This window comes from Caloenas nicobarica, chromosome 1, assembly GCF_036013445.1.
Source record: "Caloenas nicobarica isolate bCalNic1 chromosome 1, bCalNic1.hap1, whole genome shotgun sequence".
Lineage (NCBI taxonomy): Eukaryota > Metazoa > Chordata > Aves > Columbiformes > Columbidae > Caloenas > Caloenas nicobarica.
Genome location: NC_088245.1, coordinates 4,911,781 through 4,925,805, shown reverse-complemented (window position 1 = coordinate 4,925,805; position 14,025 = coordinate 4,911,781). Strand labels below are relative to the sequence as shown.

Sequence of the window (14,025 nt, the reverse complement as noted above, 5' to 3'; positions counted from 1 at the left end):
TCTGTTTGTTAAGTCCTGTGGAGCATGGCCACCAGTTGCTAGCTGTTTGCACCTCCAAGCCAGATGTCCTAGGACTACTGTTTCCCTTGAGAGATGAGGTGGTTTCTTGGTTAATGCACAAGTTTTGGCCTGGCAGACCTATTCCACCTTTTCCTGTGTACGTGAACAACTTGTCCAGCCCTCCTTTGGGTGGATATTTCTGCTATGACTGCTGTCCATCAAATCTGTCCTTCACAGAGCAGTTAGCCCAATACTTGCAGCTATTGTGTTCACAAGTCTATCTGGGTCTTGGGTCCAAGCTGGGATCTCAAATGCTTTTTGGAAGCCTGTGTTTTTCTTCACTGGTTGGTAGGAATCAATGTTCCACATCACTTCTTAATTAGATACACATGCTGGAGAGCATGAATATCACTCAATCTGTTACTTTACAGAGTATTTGTGTTACAGAGAAACACTTTTTCTTTGACTATCTTTGAGCCCTCTTGGCCTGTATAGGTTTGGTGAATCAATACAGAAATGGTCCAAACGAGATTTGTGCTTCCTCTTTGTTTATTCTATTGTCTTTCTACTCTTTTCTGGTTTTATCCAGTTGTACTTCCTCTCTACGGATTCCCTCCCCCGCCTTTTTTTTAATGTTCATTTTTTCAGTTGTCTTGTCTCAAAACTTGTTATTGGACTCTTTGCTGAAGTTGTTTATGTTTCTTCTCCCCTCTCCTTGATTTAACTGCTTTAAAAATTTCTTTCTCTTGTGTTCTCATGTATCTTCATCTGATATGTGTTTCCTCTCTTTTTCATTTTCTCTGGTCATTCACTTTTTAGTGAACATTGTTATGAATAAATTCAATGCCCTAGATCTTCTCCCTGACTTCCATTGAATTAAATAGGTGGTCATCACATCTCCTAAAGTTGTATCTCACAAGATTTGGCTGAGAAAAGACCCTTTGGGTCTGAACCCTTCCATTTCCTCATAAGTCTTCTCCTGAATGCTCCCTACTTCTGGTCTACCCAGTTTTCAGGCTCTGCGCTCCAGGGAATAGCCAGTCAGAAATGGGAATCTGATGATTTTCCAGAGGCAGGAATGCTGGTTGTGCCACCTCTGATATAGTGGACTATGTCAGCCATTTGATGTCCACCAAACAGCAACATGTTCACAAAGCACAATGGATGAATAAAGCTCATGAGCATTACCCAGAGGAGCAAGAAGGAAGAAGCCAAGTGGCTGGTCTTAGGGGATCTATTTCAAATTGAAGAGTCTGCTAAAGAAATCTAGGAGCAAGCAGGTAGGCAAGCAGTCGTGAGTTGTCAGGATGAGATGGTGGCAGCAGAGGGCTCTAAAGAAACTCAGGGCTGAAGCTACTAAACCACACATTGCCAAAGGATGCAATTTCCTATGGACCCCAGGCCAGGAGAGTGTGCCAGGGGCACATCTCTGCCTGCTTACATCCTAGTGACTTCTGTAGTAAATAGAATTTGGACTAGGAAGACCTTCATTGTGTGAAAGACTTAGTATGGACCTTCTTGGGAAAGAGAGGTAGTGTGTAGGCAGTATGTTGGCTTTTTACACATCAGGGATTAAATTCACCTGCTGTAGTGTAGGCCTCAAAAAGACAGTTCAGCATGAGCTATTGCTTTCCCTTTATGATCGGTGGAGAAAAGGGGATGCATAAGATGTGTCTAGCATAGGCCAGATGAAATGAGATCTTCATAAGCCTGTTTTTTCCCCCTGGGGGTTGAAAGCAAGGAACACAGACCTGGTTGTCTAACTTGAGCATCTGAAGCCAGTTGAGTGATTCCTTGATTGATAACAGGAATAGCCTTAGATTGCATATCAAAGCTGTTATGAATCTCCTCTGAATAGATACCGAGGACATGCAGTTCCTCCCAAATCAGGCGGCGTGTTCAATTGCAGATGTTCATCTGCAAGTCAGTTCTGCAGGTTGTTGCAGTGCTTTGCCTATCCTTGACTTGGGTGCTGTGTATGCTCCTTTATCCTTATTTCCATTTGTGTCTGGGCCGTGATTTTTCTGTGTCGATCCACCTGTAGAACCTGCCAAGTTGGGTTTCAATTTGCGCAGCAGTTTGCGGTCAGTCTTTTCAAGATTTCAAGAGCATTTCATATAAACGAGATCCCATGGATCCAAATGTCTACAGTATTTTGGGTGGAAATGTCTCTTTTCTGAAAGCTGTCCACAATCCAGCCCCCACTTAATGCGCAAGAGGGTTCTGTCTTGTCCAAATATATATCCGAATCCAAAATAAGCCTCCTCGCTAGTGCAAATTAGCAGAGGCTGCTTGACACAGATCCACTGATGGTCTTGCCTCGACTGTTTATGTAGGAAGGGATCGTCTAATTTTATGTTACGTTCTATTTAAAGACAAATTGGCAGTCATTTTAATTGCTCACTCCTTGTTAACCTAAATACAAATTGACACGGTACACTTTGTTCAATTACCTGCAACCCCGTCACTTAAACAAAACGCTTTATGCTCTTTTAACTGTGCGATTTAGTGTCCATGTACTTGCCAGCCTAAGCAACCTGCCAGTAATTAAATGCACATATGATATTGCTTGCTGTTTATTGAAACCATTGGAGTTGTCTTTATCTCTCAAAGTTTGTTCACACTGCCCAAAGAAGTTGTTGCTTGTTGTCACTGATTTTGAGCAAAGTCACCCGAAATGCCACTTTCTTCTTATTTCCTATGCTTCACTGCCATCACGATAGAAATTGAAGGTCCAGGGAGCATACAGCAGGGTTTTCCAAAACTCAGGCTTTTTGTTAGTTGAAACAACAGGCTGGCTGCAGCTTGGGATAAAATAATGTTGTATTATTTCCCTGTTTGGCATCATTTAAGTCAAAAAAGGGAAAAAACAAGTTGAGTTGTTACCTTCCGTGGGCTTCAAACTGATCAGAGCTCCTAAAAGGAAGGGGGAACTGGAGCAACAAGGCTATAAAATAATTAACAATTAAATAAAGAGTGCACTTCTTAACACTTGTGACTGCTGCACACGCTGTAAACAAAGACTTGAAATGGATATTCCCATTAATAACCAGACAGTTGATGAATTAAAAATACAGCCCTGAAAGGTTAATGTTTCCCTTTAAGTGTGTTTAAATTCATATGCATATCCTTGATGTCTGCTCTGAAGTAGTGAGGTTTGATATAGTGGAAGTATAAATACACCCACTTCCAGTGAGTGATTCTGCAAATCCTATTTTGATAAGGTCTTAAATCTGTTGAGATCAGAGCATAAAATTCTCTTGTACTGTCAGTGCTAGGTGAAAACAGTGCTTGCCAATTCCTTTTTTTTATACATATTTTTATTTTCTCCTTTGGAATTTAAGATACAGCAGTAAATCCTTGGTAGCTAGTAAATATATATGGTTATTAGATGTACAGAATTTAAATGCAAATTGGGCCAAATTGAACTGTGATCTAAGTGCATGAAGCTAAACTGACAAAAGAAAAACCTCACACTATTCACTCTGTATCAAGGTTCAAGTTTATTATTGAGCAAATGTTCATTTCCATTTTAATAATTGTTGCAATCTATCTACCTATCTTGTCTCTTTAAGACCTTGGTATGAATGTTCTGCAATAACTTGTTATGTGCAGGATAACAATATGTTTTCTAGGGCAGGAGTAAATCCAGTACAATGTTCTTCATCATAGCATTGTTTCCTACATTGTTTCCTTTGATGATTCATAGACATTTCACTGCACTGAACCATAAAGGGCTTGCTAATATAATGATTTAATAATATTAAACCTATTTAAAGAAACTCACTGAAAGCAATGTGAATCTGCACAAAGATGTTGCCTGAAAGTATAATGATGAAAATTTGTAAGTGTAAGTGTTTGAATTGGTGTGATGGTCTGGTTTGAGTGTGTGGTACCAACAAATGGTTCTGGGTAGAGATGTAGCTGAAATGTTCCTTCCCACACTTACCCCCACCCACCCCCACGACAAAGAAACCCCAACCCTGCAATAAAAAATAATAATAAAACCTTTCAAATGAACAGAAACTTTGGTAAAGATATTTCTGGTTTTGTTTGAATATAACTAATATTGGCTGAAGACCTGAGGCTCCTCAAAGTGGAAAACATCAGTTTTTTTGAGAACTGAAAATCAAAGGAGAGTTTTTGTTATTTTCAAGTAATGAGATAACACGGTTGTCGTTTCTTCAACAGGAAATGAAGGACATGTATTTTTCTGGGTTTTACTTCAGGATATAAAACACAATCTTCCTCAAATGTGGCCCTGCTAGTTGCTTTTGTGTTGAATTTATCCACGCTATACAGCTCAGAATTTACACACTGTTCATTTCACTTGTACTATCCATTTTTATGACATAGGAACTTAAGTCTTTCAAAAACGTTTGATCCCCAAACAGTCACCTCTTGTTTCTTTTTTTTTTTATTTTTTTGGTCATTGCTTTAGATATCTATTCTCTGAAGACTATATCCGAGTGGAAATGCGCTCTGGAAAAATCCCTTAACGATGCAGCAAATTTTCCTCTTCCAATGGAAGTGTTCAAGGTAAAAAGACACACATTTTTCCTTCAGTTGCAGAACCTGACAATGAATAAATATCATGCAGTGTTTAGTGGCTTATGTTTAACTTTTGCAGTAAAAACCGTTGCTGCTTTAATGCATCACCATGAAAGCCACAAGTGAGATATTTGTATAAAATGCGGTTTTACTCTTGTGCAGATTTTCGTCTGAGAATGGATTTCTTGCAGTCAGTGTTTTATAGGGGCTGGGGGTGATCAGCACGGATTTCTCCAAGATTATTTTAAATGTGTCTTACTCTGTTAGACCTGTGCAAAGGTGTTGTCTACAACTGTGAAATTGTAGGGCTACAAATGCGAAAGGTGTCAGTTATGCAGCTTTCTGTGAGCCTTGCACCAACATTTTCATCTGATCATGAGCCACAAGTCAGAGAAACCTCCTTCAGGGGCCTGTAGTGGAAGTGGGAGATAATTTTGCCCCTACGTCTTTTATTTTTCTCACTCTATTTTTTAATAGTTAGAGATGTGCTCCAGCCCTGAGGCAGCAGCTTTAGTTTCCCATCTAAATCTGCACTGCTATTAATTATGACGGCTCCAGATAATCCCAATTTCTAGCTGTGCCTGTAAGGTTTCTAACAGTTACGTCCTCGCTGCGGTGAGATGGGCAGTGTGGCCGTGGGTGCAAGAGGATGCTCGGGGAGGTGTGTCCTCTGTCTCTGGTGTCACCTCCTGCTTGGGGACCTGGTTGACCACAGTGTCTGTCCCCCTTGCCATCCAGCTTGGGGACCCTCTGGGTTCTTTCCCTGCCCATAAGCAACATTGCACTGGGACACCCCAAAACCCCTATGCAACTGGAGGAAGACATCCACCATGTCCTGAATATCCGCCACGCGGCTGCAGACATCCACCATGTGGCCGAATATGAGCCAGCGTGTGCCCAGGTGGCCAAGAGGGCCACCAGCAGCCTGGCTTGTATCAGGAATAGCGTGGCCAGCAGGACCAGGGCAGTGACCGTCCCCTGTAGTGGGCACTGGGGAGGCCCAATCTCGAATCCTGGGGGCAGGTTTGGGCCCCTCACGCCAAGAAAGGCCTTGAGATGCTGGAGCGAGTTGAGAGAAGGGAACGGAGCTGGGGAAGGGGCTGGAGCACAAGTGTGATGGGAGCGGCTGAGGGAGCTGGGGGTTCAGCTGGAGAACAGGAGCTGAGGGGAGACCTTCTGATCTCTGAACTGCCTGAAAGGAGCTTGGAGCCGGGGGGGGTCGGGCTCTGCTCCCCAGGAACAAGCGACAGGACAAGAGGAAACGACGTCAAGTTGAACCAGGGAGGTTTAAGTTGGATACCAGGAAAAATTTCTTCCTGGAAAGGGCTGTGGGGCATTGGAACAGGCTGCCCAGGGCAGTGGTGGAGTCACCATCCCTGGAGGGGTTTAAAAGACATGTACACGAGGTTCTTAGGGACATGGTTTAGTACCAGTGTTGGGCTAAAGGTTGGACTCGACGATCTCGAGGGTCTGTTCCAACCAAAATGATTCTATGATTATATGCGCCAACCTGGCTGACGTGCCACAAACCCCAGGTGCCACCTTCACCCTTTCTACAGGGACATGCCAGCAGCTTCCCATGAGGAATCCCGGCTCCTCACCCAGCTGAGATGCACTTGAATTAGCAACATTAATTCAAAACGTTTTGCTCATGGCCCAGGCAGCGGCTCGTTTGCTCGCAATGTGAAAGCTGTGCTAGGCTGGGAGATGTGGGAAGGTTTGTGCCTTGACTTTCGGCACGGGTGTGGGTTTGAGAAGCCCCGTGTTGCGATGGGAGTGGCGTGCGGAGAGTTTTGATTCTCTGCCATTTGCTTCATGTAACGCTTCAATCCGCCAGCTCTGTTAAAGTTTGCATTTGCAGTTTCAAGATCAAAAATGCATTGTGTGGGGCAGGGATTAAATCACAATAGAGAATGCCTAATGTGTAAATTTTATTCCTGTCTATATGAAAGAGTGAAGAATGTTTCTGATGAGGCTCATAAAACATCCTTTTTTTTAAAGTTTATAACTAACAGCTGTTTTGCTGCCTCTTCTCAGCACGCCAGGCTTATACCCCCTATTTTAATTATTGCATGAGGGTCATAAATTTAAATTCAACAAATCCCAGTTGCCATGCTGTGTGTTTGGAGCAGGCAAAGATGTTCCTCTTAGAAGACAATGTAAAACATTAGAATGCTTGAATGGCCCCAGAGGAGAGTTACTTTGGGGCCAAACATGACAAAAAGGAAGGATTAGTTCAATAGGGCTTCTTTATTTGTAATGTGGAAGTTGAGTGCAAGGAGAGCTGAATTCAGTGTCCAGTGTCATCTAAGCCCCAGGTCCTGGTGCTGGGAAGGCAGGAGGCTGAATAAATGGTTTGTGTGTGGGCATCACTTTATTCTGCCCATTTAGGGGGAATCAACCTCATCTTGTGCCTGTTATTTAAGGAGGAAAATGTAAGAGCTTGTCTATGCCTGTGAGCATGTCTTCCTCTAGTAATGACTTAAACATGACTTAAGGAGAAGCTTTAGGAGGCTATGTGAGAGTACACTTGTCTGTTCTTACAAGATAAGCCAGTATTTGTGTGTGGGACCTTCAAGGAGAATGCCAAATCCCTGCAAAAAGAGTTGAATCCAAAGATATCTTTTTTTTTTTTAAATTTTTTGTTTATTTTATTTTTTTTTTCAAAACCAGCACAGAACTAGTGTTTCTATGTGGTGCCTGGGGCTCTGTGCTACTGTAACTGTCATTTGTTAGATCAGATATAAAACACAAGGTTTGACAGCTGGCAACTGTTAAAGATCTTCTGGAAAGCTGGAAATGTTTACTCTGACGGACATGGTAAACTGCACACTGAGCAGTTATGTCCTGCGTTTTCCACATTTCCCTGCAGAAATCCAGCGGTGAGGAGAACATAAGTGTGTTGTTGCTCCACAGACATGAGCGGTCCCCAGGGTGAGCATGTGAACATTCGACTGGATTAAAATTAATGTTGTCCTTTGACAGTGGATGTGGGCAGTGTCACTAATGCGCCATCAAGCTGGTCCCAGGTGGTGCTGCCGGGAAAGCAGATCCACATTTGTAGTGGGAGAAGTGGCTCCTTCGATGATCTATCAGCCCATCATTGCTGTCAATGGTGAAGCTCTTTGGTTTTGGTGTATTAGGGTTGGGTTCTGTCCAGACCTCATAAGCCATGGAGCCTGAATTATCAACGCTCAGAAGTGTGGCAGAGCTGAATTCTTATGTGGTGGTCTTCAGCAGCAGATCCAAAAATCTTTTGCCAAAGTGTAGCCCTCTTGGCATCCAAGGAGAAGAACACCAGACCCCACGAGCTTGTTGCAAAAATCAGGGGGAAGGCTGCAAGCAAGATCTTCATTTTTTTTCCAGTGCTATTTTACACTTGTCCATATGTCGAAAGTGTTTGTAAAATGCTTTACGATCCTTTGAGAAGGAACGTGATGTGCAACTGCCAGAAAATGCTGCTATTATATAGCTACTAAACATAGTGTTTTGCAAACTGCACATCCTGGAATAAGTTTTTTCTTCACAAAAGCTTTTTGCAACACACCCGCTATTTTGTCATCGTGTTCTTTTCAGAAAACATTTTGATCCTTGAAGAAAATTAAATACAGACAGGATTTTCAAGGGTGTTTGAATGGTTTAGTAGCACAAATCCTTCTGAAAGACCACAACCGACGGAGATACGTCCTTTGCTGTCTCTGCTCTGTTTTCAGGGTGCTGTTGGGATCCCCCATGCTTGTCTAGGTACCAGTGGTGGCTTAGGCTTCAGAGGACACCTTACAAAATGCCCAGGGATTTGGGTATGAATAGGGGTGGTCAAACTGTTACTGGGGCCTGATTTCAAGTTAAGTGAGACAATTTCAGCAGGTGCTTCAGTGGTGGCATTGCTGGTGCTCTCTAAGAGAGAGCCTTGCCTCGAGAAGCCAGTCCCCAAACTTCTAGCCCTAATATTTATTAATCAATGCATTTTTTAGAGTTACAGCCCTTTAGCTTGGGTAGGATGAATGCTGGAAACAGGTAATAGGATTTAGTTTCCTAGGGAGAGGCAGATAGCGTCCTGGGGATCTTCTCTGACTATTGTCCCCCTGGTCTCCTGTGCCATATCTCTGGATCCCTTTCAGATCTCGTGGATCCTCTGGTGTCTTTCAGCTCACCCCAAACACCTCTGTTTGGGCAACTACATCCTACCTAGGATTTAGGGCAGTCATCATCTTTCTGTAGATGTTGCATATGGGCATCCTATTCCCAGATCCCTCTGATTGCTGTAAAGTGGGTCCTGACAAGTAGCTTGGGTGGAGCTGTCACCAGCCACATCCCTAACCCAAAATTTGTTAAACGACTTGAAGAGCACAGATGCTTAGGAGGGAGAGGTGTTATCTAAGACAGGTGGCAACTCCAGATTTATAGCCTTTGGTCCCATTCCTCTTGTCCCCACCTTCTGGTCCTCTTTTCCTAAAGTTGTGGTTGTTTTTTTCTGGCTTGAAATTGTTCTCTCTCTGTTAAAAAAAAAAAAATACCAAAACACCTGCTGTTCAGCACTATGCCCAGCCCAGCGTTCCCCTATTTCTAACTGGAGCTCTTGGATGTTTCCTGTGATCAGTAATTGCATTAATTAGTGCTAAGATTAATGACATGGAAGGAATCAGTTGGGACAGATGTCTCCTGAGGAGAGTGATGGAAGACCACCCATCACCCTGGTGAGAGCTGCCCCCTGAAATTGAGGACTTAGTTTTGGTTCCACGCTCTAAAGTTTGAGGAGAAATATTAAACAGGACTCCCTGTCCCCCTCTCAAATGGAATTTTTCTATTAGATGAATTGTGAATTTTCATTATAAGAGTGAGATGAACTATTTCTCCAAGACTGTGATTTTTTTTTTTTTTTTAAAGAGGACAACTTCTCCCTAAAGTTTAATAAACCTTTCAGGTGATTTAGGGTGTTTTCTTCCATTATTTGGTATTCTGGAGGAGTTAAACTGTGGGGCAAAGAAACCCAAGGGCTACTTGATGCTCAGACAATCCTGAACTGGCTGGATAAATAGACTGGAAGTCAAACAGAGTTTTCTGTCTTCAGCCCCCTCAATAGATGGGCACGTGCTGACACAGTAGCTTAAAACGGATGTGCTTGTGGTTTCACTTGGAAGCCAAATCCCAGCACAAGCAATCTCCAGCCCCTCCAGGTTATTATGGCTTGGCTGGCCCTCGTCGCACACGCTGTGATTTAGTAACCTGCGAGTCGCCCTTTTTGCAGGCTGCCACGTTATTTATACTCCATCTATTCTTGCCCATCCATAGCACTCACTAGCCCTTCTCCCTGACAGCTGTTCGCCTGGCTGGGAGGTGTGCACAGTGTCATGATCCTTCTGTTGTTCAGCTGCCTTTTGACCCACTCCTTTCCCAAGCTCATTAAGCCATTTTCTTTCTAATACCTAATAACCATCATTAGGAGTATACCTCAAAGGTCCTTATAAATGTAGCTGCCTTTACGGCTCTTGGGAGCAAGGATGTCTCCGATATGAAAGGTGCCACTCAGGTGAGATGGAGTCTGGTGGTCCCTCTGTGGACCAGGGAGAAGTTTTAACCTCTCTACCCTCTTGACCATGGGCTTGGCAAGGAAGAGGGTGGGGAGAGCAATCCAAGGAGGTGAATGAAGCCAAGCCCCATCTGAGATGCCCCAAGGGTCTGTTTGGCAGCACTGTATGAAAGTCAGGGTTGGAAGAGAAAAGGCAAAGACAGTTCAAAGCAGATGGGCTGAGTGAGAACTGGGGTCCTCACCCTTCCTTGTCCCTCTGGCTGTAGAATCACAGAATAGTTTGGGTTGGAAAGGGACCTTCCAAGCTCCCCCAGTGCCCCCCCTGCCATGAGCAGGGACATCTGCACCAGCTCAGGTTGCTCAGAGCCCCGTCCAGCCTGGCCTGGGATGTCTCCAGGGATGGTTCATCCACCACCTCTCTGGGTAACCTGGGCCAGGCTCTCACCACCCTCAGTGTAAAAACACTGCACATGCAGCACGTGTGGTTTTCTTTCTCTGTTACGTCCCAGGGGTCTCTCAGGATGGTGAGAGGTTTGCAAAAGGGCCTGATCCAGTTTATGTACTGCATCCAGGCTCAGTCTGGGCGAGTTTGTGGATGACGACCTGAGCTCTTGCCTCCCTCATCCTTGGGCATGGCCGTTTTTTCCACAGAGAAGGGCTCATCTGCACATACAGCAAGAGTCTGCCCCCTAAAGATGGATGATTTTTCTCAGAGAAAGCAAATGCCAGCTGTGGTCCATAGCTGTTTTGCAGGGTGGTTGCAGCCCACGATGTGCACTGAATTTATTCTGATCCTCTCTCCTCTAACAAATTCCCATTGATTTTTCAGTAGCGATTACTGCCATGACATTACTAAGGGCAGACTTGGTCCAAAGAAGTGCCTGTGAGGGCTCAGTCCTGCTTTGCAGCCGAGATATTTAGGGATGTGATAAGAGACACTGATGGTTTCCTTTTGAGCACTCAAGCTGGTGTTCCCACTGGTGTTTTCCACTTGTCTTTCCCACCTGTGAACTGGGACCCATGCATGGGACCCATGCAACAAGGATTCCTTAGCAAATGCTTGGGGAGTGCTGCGGTAGTGCTGAATGCTGTAAGACATTAAAAACCCTAGCAAACAAATGCAAAAAAATCCCTGACTGGATGCATATCTGTCTCTTTTACCTCTTCTGCCCATTTTTCCACTGCCCAAGCAAACTGAAGCAGGCGCTGCGTAGGAGGGGATCTTTGCCCTAATGCCATCTGCGGCGGGCCAAGCCATACGGAGAAGGTGTATTTGGATTTAGACCGGCTACTCTGCTATGTTGCCGTTTCTATGGTAACTATTTTTTATTCAACAAGAGAAGCTTAAAAATCTGTAGGGCTAAATTTGATCCTAGGCAGATGCGTCTGCAGTTTTTAAGGGGCTCTTTAGTAGGTGCAGTTTGTAGCTGGCTCTCCTGCTCATTACTTCAGGGTCACGGTATCTCTAAAGCTTCATTCCCAGCACCCATTCCTCTTCATCCCACCCCACATCTCTACATTTTGGTCTTCCCGTGACTGCATTTGTCAAATCGAGGGACAATTTGCTCGAGTTGTGTCTTACCAGGGATTTTTGTCTCCCTGCGGTGAGTGTGTCTTCAGGGAAAATTGCTCCATGTCTAGCAAAGGGAGCTGATGAATCGCAAACAAGACAGATTCATCTGCAAATAATGCAGAGGATTGCATTTGGGAGGGTTTCTTTATTTATTTTTTTTTCTCAATTAAAAAACAAATGCCAGATTCCTGTAGAGGCAGTTTAACCACTGTTATTAGTGTGTTTGTGACTGGTTACCACACATGAGCTTTGTGATTAAAATTAGGCTATTAGAAGCAGCTAGTTTCTTGGAGAATTAGGGAAAACACTGGGGGAAGCAATTTCTTTGAAAACAAAAACTGAATCAAATAATATGTTTCCAGTCATACCAGATGGGGCCCACTTTTTCTGTGCCTTTTAGTAGGGTAAACCAGGAGAGATGTGACCGAAGGCAACAGCATTTAGCACTGCTACAGTTGGTGAGGATTAAAGGAGGCTCAGGTCGATAATTTATTAAGCACTCAGTGTTTCTTATCAGCTTCTCAACTTTGCAACTTTTCAGCATTCAGACTTAGTTCTGAATTTTTGCAGAAAGTTGCAGTCTTACAGTTGGTGTGAATCTGACTATCCTGGACCAAAAGAGCCCTGACTTTTAGGGCATTTGAAAATTAGAGTTCAAATTAGAGTGTTTTCCTCTTATCTATACACTGTGTAAACTGCTGGGTTTAAAATGAGGTGACTCCAGTATCGTATCGTGAGCAGAACGGGCTAAAAATGAGCATTTCGTAATCTGAAGGCAACATCCTTCCTTGGGTTTGTGGACGCAGCTTGAGCAACCAGCCCATACCGTGGCTTCCCTCAATGTCGGCAGCAAAAGCAGCTTAGCCAAGTCCTTCTGCTTTATCTGCATATCCCAGTGCACTGAAAAATTACCTGACCTTCACCCTTTGGTGGCAAGAATGCTGCTATGACATGACAGCTTTGGGTTTATTTACTCTTAAATTACATTCGTTGAACAGAAATACTCATAAGCCATATTTAGCAAGGTGTTTAGGTACCAGAGGAGACAAATGACTAGGATGATTTTTAAGTGTATCTTTTTGTGTTCAAGACCTAAAGCAAATGCTTGGTGACTTTATTATTAGGACTTCAGCATGTGACCCACACAGGTACCTCCCTAAAGCCTGTCTGCACCCTTAAGAGTCTGAGTACTTTTGTAAATCTAATTGTGGCTCTTTTTTGGAATGACATTTAGGCTCCCAAGTCACCTGACATTTTTGAAACCTGCACTGCTTGTGGTTCGTTACCTATAAAGGATAAAATTATGCAGCTATCTCAGTACCTAAAGAAAAGGATTGGGAATTAGGAGCCTGGTTCTCCTCCCAGCAGCATTGCTGACTTGTTTTTTGACCTTCAGACATTCCAGCTTTCAGCTCTGCAGGTGACGCTGGTTCCAGTGAGCTGTTGCAAAGCCCATCAGGATTTTTGCAGAAAGGTCGCAGAAACACATGGTGTCTGAAGATAGAGATAATGATGCAGATGCGTATCAAAGCAGGGCTGTCTTTCAGGTGGCCCGGAGAGTCTCAGCCTGCGCATGCTGGCAAATTTGCAAATGCAAACGGCTCTAAAACGACGAGTGTGGGGCTGAATTTAATTGCTTCTTGGGGTTTGCAGTGAGAGCTGTGACAGGTCTGGCTTTTGCCAGTGGGTTTGGGCTGTAAGTGACACACGTTCAGAGCGGGGCTGTGCAATTTTCCATTTATTACCTGCGAGTGCCGTCACAGGCTGTAATCCATCAGGTTAGAGATTGTGACCCTTTGAATGAGCGACTGTGGTGCTTGTACCTCGTTAATTTGTTTTACTTTCCTTGGTACGGTTTTTCACTCTGCTCTAAGGGATTCTTCTGCATCCTTGTCGAGCTCACTTGATTGTTCTCCAGCAGTCAGAGGGTATTTTCCATCACCCACTCAGGGCTCCTGAGCCACAGGATGGACAATCTGCTGGTAGAGATGAGGAAGAAATTTTATACACTGAGGGTGGTGAGAGCCTGGCCCAGGTTGGCCAGAGAGGTGGTGGATGAACCATCACTGGAGACATCCCAGGCCAGGCTGGACGGGGCTCTGAGCAACCTGAGCTGGTGCAGATGTCCCTGCTCATGGCAGGGGTTGGACTCAATGAGCTTTGAAGGTCCCTTCCAACCCAAACCCTTCTATGATTCTATGATAAATCTATGTGGGGAGTGGGGCTGCTCCTGGGAAGCACTGACTGCCAGTAGAAGTGAAGTTTCACCAGGCATGAGGCTGTAAAATGCTCCAACTGGTCAAAAATATTTTGCCTATTCATCTCCATTTCAAAGAAAACTGAAACTCATTTGGAGAAGTTGCTAGAAAAT

The 14,025-nt window shown here is 44.1% G+C and overlaps 1 protein-coding gene across 1 annotated transcript in view; it reads left to right on the top strand.

The window, feature by feature from the left end:
- SFMBT2 (Scm like with four mbt domains 2) overlaps positions 1-14,025 on the top strand; it is a 104,839-nt gene that overhangs the window by 44,895 nt on the left and 45,919 nt on the right. Inside the window, exon 6 of the mRNA XM_065647610.1 lies at positions 4,442-4,539. Coding sequence (XP_065503682.1) covers positions 4,442-4,539 — 98 coding nt within the window. The remainder of the gene's footprint in view (positions 1-4,441; positions 4,540-14,025) is intronic.